Source organism: Chaetodon auriga, chromosome 3 (assembly GCF_051107435.1).
Source record: "Chaetodon auriga isolate fChaAug3 chromosome 3, fChaAug3.hap1, whole genome shotgun sequence".
NCBI classification, from domain to species: domain Eukaryota; kingdom Metazoa; phylum Chordata; class Actinopteri; order Chaetodontiformes; family Chaetodontidae; genus Chaetodon; species Chaetodon auriga.
In genome coordinates this window covers 19,308,128-19,320,770 of record NC_135076.1, presented here as the reverse complement: position 1 = coordinate 19,320,770, position 12,643 = coordinate 19,308,128, and the positions used below count along the sequence as shown (strand labels likewise).

At 42.8% G+C, this 12,643-nt stretch overlaps 1 protein-coding gene across 15 annotated transcripts in view; it reads left to right on the top strand.

Annotated features, from left to right (window-relative positions):
* elavl4 (ELAV like neuron-specific RNA binding protein 4) overlaps nt 1–12,643 on the top strand; it is a 72,382-nt gene that overhangs the window by 41,133 nt on the left and 18,606 nt on the right. For 9 of the 15 annotated variants that reach the window (XM_076726011.1, XM_076726005.1, XM_076726015.1 and 6 more), the window contains 2 exons: nt 4,786–4,889; nt 8,611–8,764. In XM_076726011.1, coding sequence (XP_076582126.1) covers nt 4,786–4,889; nt 8,611–8,764 — 258 coding nt within the window. Of the gene's footprint in view, nt 1–4,785; nt 4,890–8,610; nt 8,766–12,643 lie in introns of all 15 variants that reach the window. The other 6 variants (XM_076726004.1, XM_076726013.1, XM_076726002.1 and 3 more) reach the window with 1 other exon arrangement.

Here is a 12,643-nt window from a genome sequence, read left to right as displayed (position 1 = left end):
CCACAGCCAGTGTGGTTAGTCCTTTAGTGAAACTGGACATGGCACTATATGATAAAGCACTGAAGTGTTACCTAAACCTGAACGTAATGTGCGATGACATATTTTGGCAAATGCATGAGTGCATACACATACTGTACCCATACAGTACAATATCATTAAGAAACCCTAGATTCTTACATTTATATACTTCACATGGATCCCATTTGAGGACATTCTTTATTACAGGACCTCTACCATATTAAATTTACATTCTTCTTATTAAGAAGCCCCCTTTCATTGCCACTGAGCATTTTCTTGAGTCGTTACAACTGTTGTAGAATTTGCACAACTGGCATTGTAAGCAGCTTACGAATCAAAGGCAAATGAATATCAAACCTCATTAAAAGGCCATTATGAAGAGCAATGCATCATTTGGGTTCTTGGTTTTAATTGACAATTAAAATATATAAGTTAATGTATCCATTAAGGTAATTGATCAGCACAAGGCTGATTTTTCTGTTAGCTACAACCCCATTAGAGGCTATTTATCATGCATTTTTAATAGCTTCTCTATATTGCCTTAGATAGAGCGCTTCCTCAAGTTATTTTTTTCTGTAATTATGAAATACCAGAAGAAAGTCTTTGTCTATAAACTCTATCAGTGTCTTTTTTTTTCCTAATTCTGTTCCACAGCATTTCTATAACCTTATGTTAATTTTTGATTCAGCAGCAGTGAAGCAAGTTTCGTAGATGACATGACTAGTGGCTGACTGACATGGGTTTGTCAATGGCCAGAGCTGATATTTAGACAGCAGGGCGGCTTATGGCTGATATATAATGCTGATAACATGTTGTTGTTGTCTCTGATTGCTTAAGCAGATCTGCACTTGGTCAGCACACAGTGGCACTCAGCAGCATCTCTTTGTGTGGCCCAAATGAACATCTGTTTTAACACTAATGTATTATTCCCTTGAACATAATTTTGCATTGTCATGTCCGCAGACAGCTATGAGTGCAGGCATCATCCAATGCTGATTACTTCAGAATGCCAGATACGGGTCTACCACCAGCCATGACGTTGAACATTCCTTACTTTACAAACAGCTTTAGAAATACCATGATTTGCTTCGTCTTTACGTCACGGTAATGGCTTTTGTCCGGCGTTCTAATAATGTGAAGCAGCATGGGCTGGCCTCTTCCTTGCTTTCCAATAAGACGTCGTGGTAGGTTAAATGATGCTGAGTCTTTCTAAACTGCATCTAAATTGTGCTTCACCGCGGTGTGTTGAGCCGGCACAGAGCGTGGCACTGTCATGGTGTGATCCAAATGCAGGCAGCATGCAGGGCTGATCCTGCTGGGGAGTGCTGAGGTGAACAGGGCAGGTGTTGTGACAGGCTGAAGCCAACTATACCTCCTGCCTCCTCTTTCTGCATGCATATTGTAGGTTACAGATGGAAAAGAGCTTACCGTAGTAGCCTCACCTATATGATTGCACAAGCACAAATAAGAAGGATGGAAATCTACAGTGCTCAACTTTTCAGTGTTAACATTCACTTGACGATTTAGGAACTAAAATACTCCCCTCTACACAAACATGTGCAATCATGCATTCACTGGTTAGCTGCCAGCCATCCCACTCCTCACTGTCCTGCTGCGAGGACATACTTTACTGCTTGTGTTTGTTTCTGTGTGCCTCTGTGATTGAGTGATTACGCGTTTACTTGCATGTGTGTGCACATGTGTGTACATCTGTGTGGTGCGTTGGCGTTGCGTCTCCCACCCATCCGTGCAGACTCCGAGCAGCCAGGCAGTCTGCCGGTGGCTCCCTGCTGTTTGCTGCTCAGTAGCAGGCTGGAAATGGTTGGTGGAATCCCCTCCTGGAGCTTTCCTGATGCTGCAGGCATATGTCTCCCTCTGTCTCCCCTTCATCTCCCCACTCACCTGGGGACTGATGCCAGCCAGCAAACCTCGCTCCCACCCTCTTCCCTCCAGCCCTGGAGGCCCTCTGCCTTGCCAAAGAGGGAGTGAAGAAGAGAGCGGGGGTGGGCACATATGCCAATACCGGCCTAAGCTCCCCATGCATACAACGTACACACTCAATGCAAACTTACATAAACGCATCATTTACATCATTGTAGCCAAAAACCACATTCATCAGACCTGTAATCAAAGCAAATACATCATTATGTTTGTTGCAAGACTACAATTCATTGCTGACTCATGCGCATGCCCAGACTTGCATACTAAGTTGTGCATATTCCAATACACACACACACACACACACACAAACACATAGGCGCTGAACCTACAGTGAGGCTGCACACAGCAGTAGCGTCCATGGCTGCCAGTTTGCCCCCATTTGGCTGCCTGACTACTCCATGAGTGCTAAGAGTCTTGGTACCATTAAGCACCAGTCAGCCCATTTCGATTGCCCTGCATGAGTGCTCTTCGCCAGCACACTTCATTTTCAGCTAACCCTCTGGTAGCTGCGCTTGTCGAACCTCACATTTCTTGTTGAAGATGAGGGAGAGAGGTGCGGGAGGTGATGGGTAAGTGGGAGGCGAGGGTGGGAGAGATGGCAAACACCAGAGAGGAGCGTCACAAGCAGGAGGCTCTCAGCTGTTGCACCCATCTGGAATTTAAAGTGTCAGTGTAAATTGAATAAATGCACGTATGACCAGTTACAGTTTGAAATTTTTGTTATTTACCATATTTATCTGGGGGAAATACTTCAAATATACCACTTATGGCCCATGTCAAACTAAAGCTACATGCATGTTTATCTCAACTCATTCACTGAATTGCTTCTGCCACATGTCCCCTTCTCTTGATTATTTGTGGTCTCTTTTGTGTGCACGCTATTTAATGAAGGAGCAAAGCCACAAAGAATGATTTCGTGAGTTATATTTAAACTGACAAACTTAACACCTGATGTCAGCTAAGAGTCAGAGAGGAGGAGGAGAAGGGGGTTAGTTATAAATAGCAGTAGTCTCTTCAGGATGGCAGGTTTTTAATTAACAATAGAGAGAGTCTGATAATCCACAGTTAATCCAGAGGAGAAGAGGGAGGAGAGGAGAGAAGAAGAGAAAATCATCAGCTGTTTGATGTTAGGACTACAAGTCCCTCCTGGCCCTTCCACTGCTCACTGCTGAGCTGTTCTGCGCTGTGATATCCATAGCCCAAATGTATTTATTTTGTGAAACAGCCATGCTCCATATTTTGTGATTCACTTTGTCTCTGACTAACCGCTGTCTGTTCCCATTAGCGTGAATATGTGCATGCCGCTCCTCTTAAACTGACTGGGATTCTTTGTGCTTGTGTGTGGTGTTAGTGGATAGGGGCTGTTTGTTGAAAACTAGCCGACTGAAGGCCCTGATGGCTGGAGGCGTCCTCTTAAAGTCCTACGCCTGTTGAAAGGCTTGATCTGTCGGGGAAACACTGGGAGATGTCAGGCCTGCTTCACACTCAAAGGGAGTCTGCTATCTAAGACACTTTGAGCTTAGAGCGAAATGGGGGTGGTATTTTTTTTCTCTCTCTTTTTGCACAGCTGAAAGACAGTAACAAATATGTTGGTTGTACTTACTGTGATATTTGCAGGGGCATTTCAGGGAATATCTGAGTTTAATTTATGGCATGTTCTATGCATTCAGGCGTTGATGCCTCTATCTTGAACAAATTAAAGAAAATGCAGCAGTCGAAAACATTTTCTCAAGCTCAGAGATCACCAATATAATGAGCAAGCAACAATGAGGACTGCAAGGATCAGAGTCTTCATCTACAACACATTTCCTAGTCAATAAGATTATTGTCATGACATATTGGGTAATGATGTCATTTTTTTTTTCTTTTTTTTTTTTTTATACCTGTTAACAGGTAATTCCAAAATTTTTAAACCTGAGACTGTAATAGGTACAAAAATTTCTGAAATTGGTCCAGTGGATCACCTCAGGTGGCAGCCTTGAAATGGGGTGACATTTTAAAGGGGTTTGGTCTGATCCAAACTATTGTATAGTCACTTAGACTCCAAAATAATATAAAATACAGCCCAACTTTAAAAATACCAGAATCACCCTTTAAACTGTACCTTTTTCTACTGTTATTTGACCAGTATTATCTCTTGAATGATCTTATGCTGATCTTTTTAAGTATTAAATTTTTATTAAATGTAGTAGTGAATATATTTCAGTTCGGGGTAAAAGGACCTATAAAGCAGCTGTCTCCTCCATCACATGTTGTGGAGCACAAATCTGCAGGGTTGTGGCAACAGAGCAGGCTTCACATGACACACAGTTGACAAAAGTCATACCGAGACTCTTTGTGCTCCGAGGCAGGAGTCACTGTGATCTTGTCAGCGGTGATGAAGAGATGTTGCAAAGGATTTCCCAGGAAAAGATGCATGATGTCCAAGAGGGTGTCTGTGGATGGGAGCAAGGGCTGAGTATCAGTTTCAGCTTCAGGAGGGATCAAACTCTGGTCAACGAATCGCACGGCCATACGACTGAGGAGTCTAAACTTAAACCTCTCCCCTTATTATCAGCAAAAAACAGCATGCAAGATTCAATGCATTCGAAGAGAGTATAATTATGAATCAGTAGGGAATATGGTACCATATGTCAAATTTAAACCTACAAATTGTTTATCCTTCTATTCTATAATAATGAGGGTCTCTCTATCTCCCCTCAAAGCATGGATGATGAGTATAAATTAAGATGTTTCCTTGTTGTCAGTGAGCAAATTGAAGCAACAGAATTATTGAATCGAGATAACATTTTAAAAGCTTTTCTTTCCCTCCTTCTGGCATTTCAGGACAGAGCCTGGGCTACGGCTTTGTCAACTACATCGATCCAAAGGACGCAGAGAAAGCCATCAACACGTTAAATGGACTCAGACTTCAGACCAAAACGATCAAGGTAACTGACACTGTGTCCGGCTAAACAAGTCTAATTATAACAGAGCATAATTGTCTCCATGACACATACGCAGCTAAATATTTGAAAAGCATTACTGCAAAGTACAAAAACGAATTGCTTCATGATAATTAATCAAATCAAAACAATTTTAGAAAGTTGTGGGGGTCATGGTAAACCTAAAGTTTAAGGCTGCTTTCATCTCTCTTAAAGCCCTTTTAGGTAGTGATGCTGTTTGTGAATGAGTTGGAGGGCAAGATGGGATTAACATGCATGAGCCTCCGAAATAAAAAGACCATCTAAATCAAAGAGACACATTAAAACGCTTGTGACTATGGCTGATATGCTAATTACTTTCTAAATGTCAACATGTAAAGGTGAAATTAAATATATATGTATACACACATCTAAGTGAAAGGGAAGAAACATGTCAATCATCGCATGTTTTCCAAAATAATTGAGGGCTCCGTTATTGCATTTTAATGGCATGACTAATGTGCAGGCTTGTTGGTGGCTGTCAAAAAGGTAAGACAGATAAATCAGTGCCAGCACTGTGCTGTCCCTCCTCCAAACATGTTTGAAAACTGTCTAAAAATCAAACCTCACGAGCAGTTGTTTCTGCATATGTTAGCATCAACATATCAGCCTTTCCCCTGGTCTTGTTTTCTCCTCTCTCACATCCTCTACTACCATCCCCTCTGCTCCGTGCCTGCTGATATACTGCTGCTTTTAAAATGGACAGTAATCTGTTGCTCTGTGGTAATCCCTGGATTCTCGCTTTCTGTCATCTGATCTAATCTGATCTACTGTAATGTAATCTAATCTAATAGGATGGGATTAGCCCGTAGTTGTGAATGGGGAATCCCTGCCCGACCTGACCTTGGCTCAGCACAGCATCCTGTCTCTTGTCTAACTCCCACAGAAAAAAAGAGAGTAACATGTGATTTGTGTAATGTGTTTTCTGCACGTGTTGTATGTGTGTACATTTTGGTGGCTTGAGGTGGGATCTGTGGTGCTTTGACATGTTTATGGATCATGTCTGTATTTGCGCGTGTTGCCCATATGTCTGATTCGGTCATTGCGACCTACAGTTTGAGCAAATCAGGGCTCTCTCTGAGCAACAATTACAAGTGTTTGGAAAAGATAAAGACTGGGTGTGAATTACCAGAGCACTGCTCTTAACACATAAGAGCAATACAATACAAAGCAGGTCAGCCAACATGGAGGCTTCAGCGTAAATAGGCATTTCCAACATAAAGCGTGGAAAGAGTTGAAGGTTATTTATGAAGCGTGAAATTCATGAGGTCTTCATTGAGTGTAGCAGCAGAGTTCACAGATTTTCACACTCACACTCTCATGACACAAGAGGTTGCCTCAAGTTGTTCGTGAGATAAAGGCGGTCTCCGTAATGACAGAAGACACCCCTGCATCTCTGTCTGGCGCTATCGCTCTTTCACACTTCATTTCCTCCCTCCCACTACCCTCTTTCCTTGCTTTCTCTCTCCACAACAGACTGAAATACCCTAAAGGTAACAAGGTAAATTAAAAGGCAATACGGTAATTCTAAAATTAAGTTTGGCGCTCTTTCATGTCACACCCTTCCCACACTCTGCCACTACACTTGTGAGGAAACGCTTGGCCCAGAGATTCACATGCTCTCGGGCGATGTGTCTCTCTGGAGTGTGTTTGAGTTGGTTTCGCTGCTGCGGTTTCCTCCACCATGACACCTCAGATTTTGTCAGTGATGCTTCTTTCTTATTGAGGCGTGAGGGGAAGCAGCATGCCAAAGGTGAGAGGAGCTCACAGTGACATGCATGCACATAATCTCACACACTTTTTCCAACTTTCCTGCACACGCACGCACACGCGCACACGCGCACACACACACACACACACACACACACACACACACACACACACACACACACACACACACACACACACACACAGAGCTTCACACGTGCACCACACCACACTTGTACACAATACCGCTCACAGCTTGAGGAGGTGTTGATGGATTAGACATCTGGAGTTGGCTGACAAGGAGAGAAAATGAAGGAGAGCTGCACAGAGAAGAAAAGAGGAGCAAAAAGAGGCAGAATCTGGAAGAGAGAAAAAGGTTTAGTGAGGCAGCATGCAGGAAGGAAGCAGAAGGAAAAGACCCAGGCAGCAAAAAGGAGAGAGATGCAGAGAGGAAGAGGAAGACAGAGGAGCTGAGCAGAGAGGCCAGAGAGGAAGATGTGTGAAAGGAAAGTGAGACATGGGGAAAGCCAGCTGTTCCCAATCCCGTTCTCCCACCGTTAAGAGTTCAGCAAGATATCCATGCTGTTGCTCAAGGATATGATTGCATATCCGCCATATTTGCCTGACTTTAACCTTATTTGATGGCTTATGTCTCCACATGTCAGAGGTAATGAAAGTACAGCAAGGGAAAGCTGCTCCAGTCAGCAGCAGTAGTAATGGGATTTACGCAACTTTTGCTGGAGCAAAATCAGGTCTACATATGAGGATGTTGGGGACAACGTTTGACAAGTGAAGGTTCACTGTTCAGAGCTTCAGCTGGGAGCTGCACTGCACAGTCGAGCCAGTTACTCAGGTCTCACCATTTGCACCATTACAGATGAAATTCATACATGGTATATCTTCGAGGTAGGAGAATGTGAATGACTGGAAAATAGCTATGAAAGCTATGCGTGTGTGCGTGCGTGTGTGTGTGTGTGTGTGTGTGTGTGTGTGTATGTTAATAGATATGCGCTTGTGCATAAGTGTTAATGTATGTGTGGTGGAGGTGAAGTTGTGTGGGTGAGTGATAACATGAGGAAGTCTTTTTATTCCCTCTGTGAGATTGCAGACCATGGGAGTGTTGTAAGGGCAAGACTGTAATGAATTTATGTGCTTGTCCATGTGTGTGTGAGTATATATATGCATGTGCTTTAAAAAGTGGACTATATGTATGAAAAATCAGAGCAGATGCAGCAGCAAACAACTTAACTCCCAACGCTAATCTTTGAAGAAGGCAGGACAGGTGCAGATGCTCTGCAGTGGAGTATGTTAAAGGTTTTACACGTACTGTATACCTGCTGAATAAAGCTCAGTGAAATCCGCTCTTCATGGTTTGCAAGGCTAAATGGCACTTGTTGAAAAGGCTTTTGGTTACTTGCTTATTGCTAATGTGTTCATTAAAAAGCCGACTGAAAAAAGACATCGGCAAACACGGCGTGTTAACTCTTACATTTTTCATTCTTGAACATTTCACTCAGAATAGTGCTTGAAATCAACACGGTGAATGAAGAGCTTTTTTGGTCAAAGTCCTAATACTATTAATCCTGTTCCCCTGGCTACCTGAGCTGTCCTTTCAAAGTAAAACACCTGTGGTTTCTACTCAAGGGAACAAAGTTTCCTCTGCCTCTCACAGCAAACGACTCAAGTGTTATCTCTCCAGTGTTCTAAGCAGCTAAATCTTTTCCTGACAACGATAATCCCCACGGCAAGGTGTACCAAGAAAATAAAGTCACATTTTCCTCCCTGTGGATCCAATGGCCCGCACCCCTGCTGATCCAAAACACACACACACACACCCCAACGCGCACACACACACAAAATCCTGTTCCTCTCACACTTTAATCTTGTTTAGATTTAAATCTCCCCAGGATGTTAATGAGTAATAAAGTACTGGAGCCTCAATTTATTTATACAAGCCCTGAGACTGTGTCTGTTCCCACAGGTGTCATATGCGCGACCCAGCTCAGCCTCCATCCGTGACGCCAACCTGTATGTGAGCGGCCTGCCCAAGACTATGACCCAGAAGGAGCTTGAGCAGCTCTTCTCCCAGTACGGACGCATCATCACCTCCCGCATCCTCGTCGACCAGGTCACAGGTATCCATGGGGCAGCGCCTCCTCTTTCTTCACACTTTCACACATGAGCAGCAAGACACAGAGCGCACCTGAGCACAGTGTACGTGTACAATGACACACTGTGACTGCTGTGTGATTGTATGGTTTGTTAAATGCCTGCCTTTTGCCTGTGCTGTGTGGCCACGTGAATATTTGATGTTTGGACACATCTGTAATATGAGGCCCACTTTTAAATTTGAGATTTTTGCTTTAATAATTACATTTGATTGACAGATCGGAGTAACTGCTTCTCAGAGGGATAAATAAAATTCACACGCTGCAGTTTTGAAAGTATTTCCAGAATCCTTAAATACTCTCACGTCCATCTGGACCAGTAAATATTCTATGTGCTGCACAATACAGGAGGTTTTTTTACCCGCTGCTCAAGTAGCAACACATTTTTTCAGCCAAACAAAGATGGCAGCTGCAAGTGACACATTTCTGTGCACTTGTGTCTGCTGAAACTGTAAAATAGTAAACTCAAGTGTAGCCAGTTACACGCTGTAGGTCTCCAGTCTATTTTAGCACCATGTGTCAGTCATATTCACACTAAATGTGTTGATTCTACAGAGCGCTGGACCGTACCTTCCGTCATTTACCTTAGCATAAATATAGTGTAAATAAATGACTAAATGAGCAAGAAAAGCATTGAAGTCACTGCCAAAAAATGACGTGACAGCACTTGCTCTATGTGTTCATACATCGTGATACAGTGAAGAAAAGCAGAAGTATTTGGACAAAAGAAGATCCCATAGCTGTTTGTAGTGAAAGAATCATGGTAAACCACAATAAACCAAAATAAAAACACTGACGTAAGAAACTGTAGTGACAGGAAGAATCCTTTCCTACTATGATCACGTGTTGTTTTACAACAATTCAAAATGGTTCACGAGTTACTGAAATTGTTTCATGAGAGCGAACATGTTTGTCTGATGGATACACACCAGTGGAACACTCATTCCATTAAACCTCAATTGGATATATTACAACCCTGATTCCAAAAAAACTGGGACGCTGTTTAAAGCATAAAATGTGATCATTTGCAAATCCTTTTTGACATATACTCAATTGAAAACAACACAGTGACAGTATATTCTATGTTTGACCTCATCAGCTTCATTGATTTTTGTAAATATCTGCTTATTCTGAATTTGATGTATGTTTCAAAGTTAGGTCAGGAGCAACTAAAGACTGGGAAAGGTGTGGAATGTTCCACAGGTGAACAGGCTCATTGGTAACAGGTGATAGTATCATGATTGGGTATGAAAGGGACATCCTGGAAAGGCTCAGTCATTCACATGCAAAGATGGAGTGAGGTTCACCACTTTGTGAACACATGATTGGATAAAGGATGTTACTACATAAAACTGTTGTTGGCAAACGCAGTTCGTTTGCAAATGACTACATTCTGTTTTTATTTATGTTTCACACAGCATAACAACTTTTTTTTTTTTTTTTTTAGAGTCAGGGTCGTAGGATTAGATATTAGAATTGATTTTATATGCATTCACCATCTTTTCATATATACCAGTATCAGAAAAAATGGCTTATTAAATGTCGGCATACATTGATTTCAACCATATTTCTCATTCTTATCATCCACCGAGCATTGCTTAGGGAGTGAGTGAGTGACCTCAAGATGCAATTTTTCTGACCACAGCCCCAGCTGAGGGCGCCGCGGTAAAAACAATGATTACATGAGAGGCACAAGCTGTGTAATATACATGCTCAATTACACATTCCACTACATCCAAAACACAGGCATGAATCACATCAGCCCATTGTGTTGCAGAAGAACCCCTCCAGCGTGTCTCTTAGATCCATTTCAGGGGTTGTGTGTGTGCCTACAGGCTGCAACCTGCTCCAGTGTTATGTGCAATGTGTACTGATGAAGCAGAAAGGGAGCAGCATGCTGTAAGCCACACTCATTTGCCTAAGCAGAATAAATCACTGCTGGCGGTGAAGTGCACGCCTGTCTGTACACACTGAGCAGATGAGGAGCGAGAGGGCGAGAGGAGAGGGGAGAGCAGAGGAAAGGGAAACAAAAAGAGAGGGGAAAAGGAGACAGAGCGGAGCGCAGACGAGGGGGGAGGAGGCAGAAAGTAACAGAGAGCGTGGACGAACAGAGACGTGGGAAGGAGAGGAAATGAGAAGAGGGAGGAAGCAAAGGGAGAGCGAGGGAGGAGGGCAGTGGTAGGGAGAGGTGGAAAAAAAGAGAGGGCCATTTCTACACTCAGCAACACAAATTCAGACGAAGTGGACACATCTCTTGCCAATCCAATTTACTAACAGACCTGTCGTACCACCACGCTTCTCCCGACAGAGCAACGTAGTCACTCAACACACAGCAAGACCACAGAAAACGTATCTGTTCAACCACAGCCACATGCCAGCCATAAAACAGATCTCAACACAGGTACTGGTTTTGATGCGTTCACCATGTGTTCATTCTGGACTGGCATGTGGTGGAGCGTTCTCACGAGCATATCTGGATAAAGAGCTGCGGCGGCTCGTTTCCACCATGGGAAATAATATAAACACCCAGATCAAAGGGAAAAGCTCAGCTGAGAAAATAATTTCACATAATCGTTCCATTCACATCCTGTCATTTAAAGCTGACACTCAAAGGTTTAATGTTCACACATTTCTCTCTTAAATAGCATTAGATCCACTAAATTTTGATGTCCCTCTCCAGCCAAAACGCTCTTAACAACACGCAGTGTATTTGTTATATAAGTAACAGCTGACGGTTCCATGTTCAAGTGGTGATACGTGGGTGTGACAACATGTGCATTTCTTTGCCTTACTTTTGTCTGTTGGTTTACCTACCAACAAAAGCAACACAACAAGAGGACAATCATTCAATTTAATCAACTAACAATAGGGTACAACAGTTGCTGACGTCTCTTTTGAACCACAGCTATCACACAGTTTTTCCCCTGTGGCGTGTAGATGGTGGATTTATCAGGGGTCAGAACAGAGTCGGAGGTGTTTAAGCACTGTGAGCCTGCTGACACCCTGCACTACATTAATTGCTGTCCTGACTACCACCATACCTACGAACTACATACCTGCTTTAAAAATGAAATATACGAAGATTCACACATATATGCACACACACACAGACACAAATGATAATAATGTTAGAGATGTTCTGCAAGGTGTCCCCAGAGGGATAAGGATCAGCAGGAGAAATGTTAATGATCAATTAGATGTTAGAGTTGTTGGTGATTAAAAACATGGAGGACTTTAGAAGGGCCCTGAGAGTCGTATGCTGGCAACATTGACTCATCTTTTTCTTCTTTCAGTTACTGTACAGGCATGCGCACACACACACACACACACACACACACACACACACACACACACACACACACACACACACACACACACACACACTTGCTGCCATTAAGAGAGAAATGGGCTGCAAATTAAAACTCTCCTGTGACTGCCAAAAATTTAAGTATAGAACAAGAAAGGAGAGGCAGAGAAGAGAAAGACCGACAGATTTGTGGTGTGTGTCAGAGTGGTTTATGGTCCAAAAAGAGGTGTTCATATAGTCCACCTCAGGACGTCTTAATGCCAATATTGTTGCGCTGAAAAATTCCCTTGAGCAGAAGAGGAAGTCATTATTGTTACAGTGCACTTTATTGTTATGTCTTTTAAAACTTAAGTCTCACTGTATGGTGTTGACAGGACATCCTTATCATGGTGCCTGGAAGTCGTGACACAGGTCATCAGTGTCCCCATTTGATTAAATTAGGGACCTAATCAGTGCCTGAAATCTAATTCATTCAGTGAGTCACTGTTTCTACTTGTGACACACCTAAACATTGTCTACACAACGAAGCAGGCTGTAGA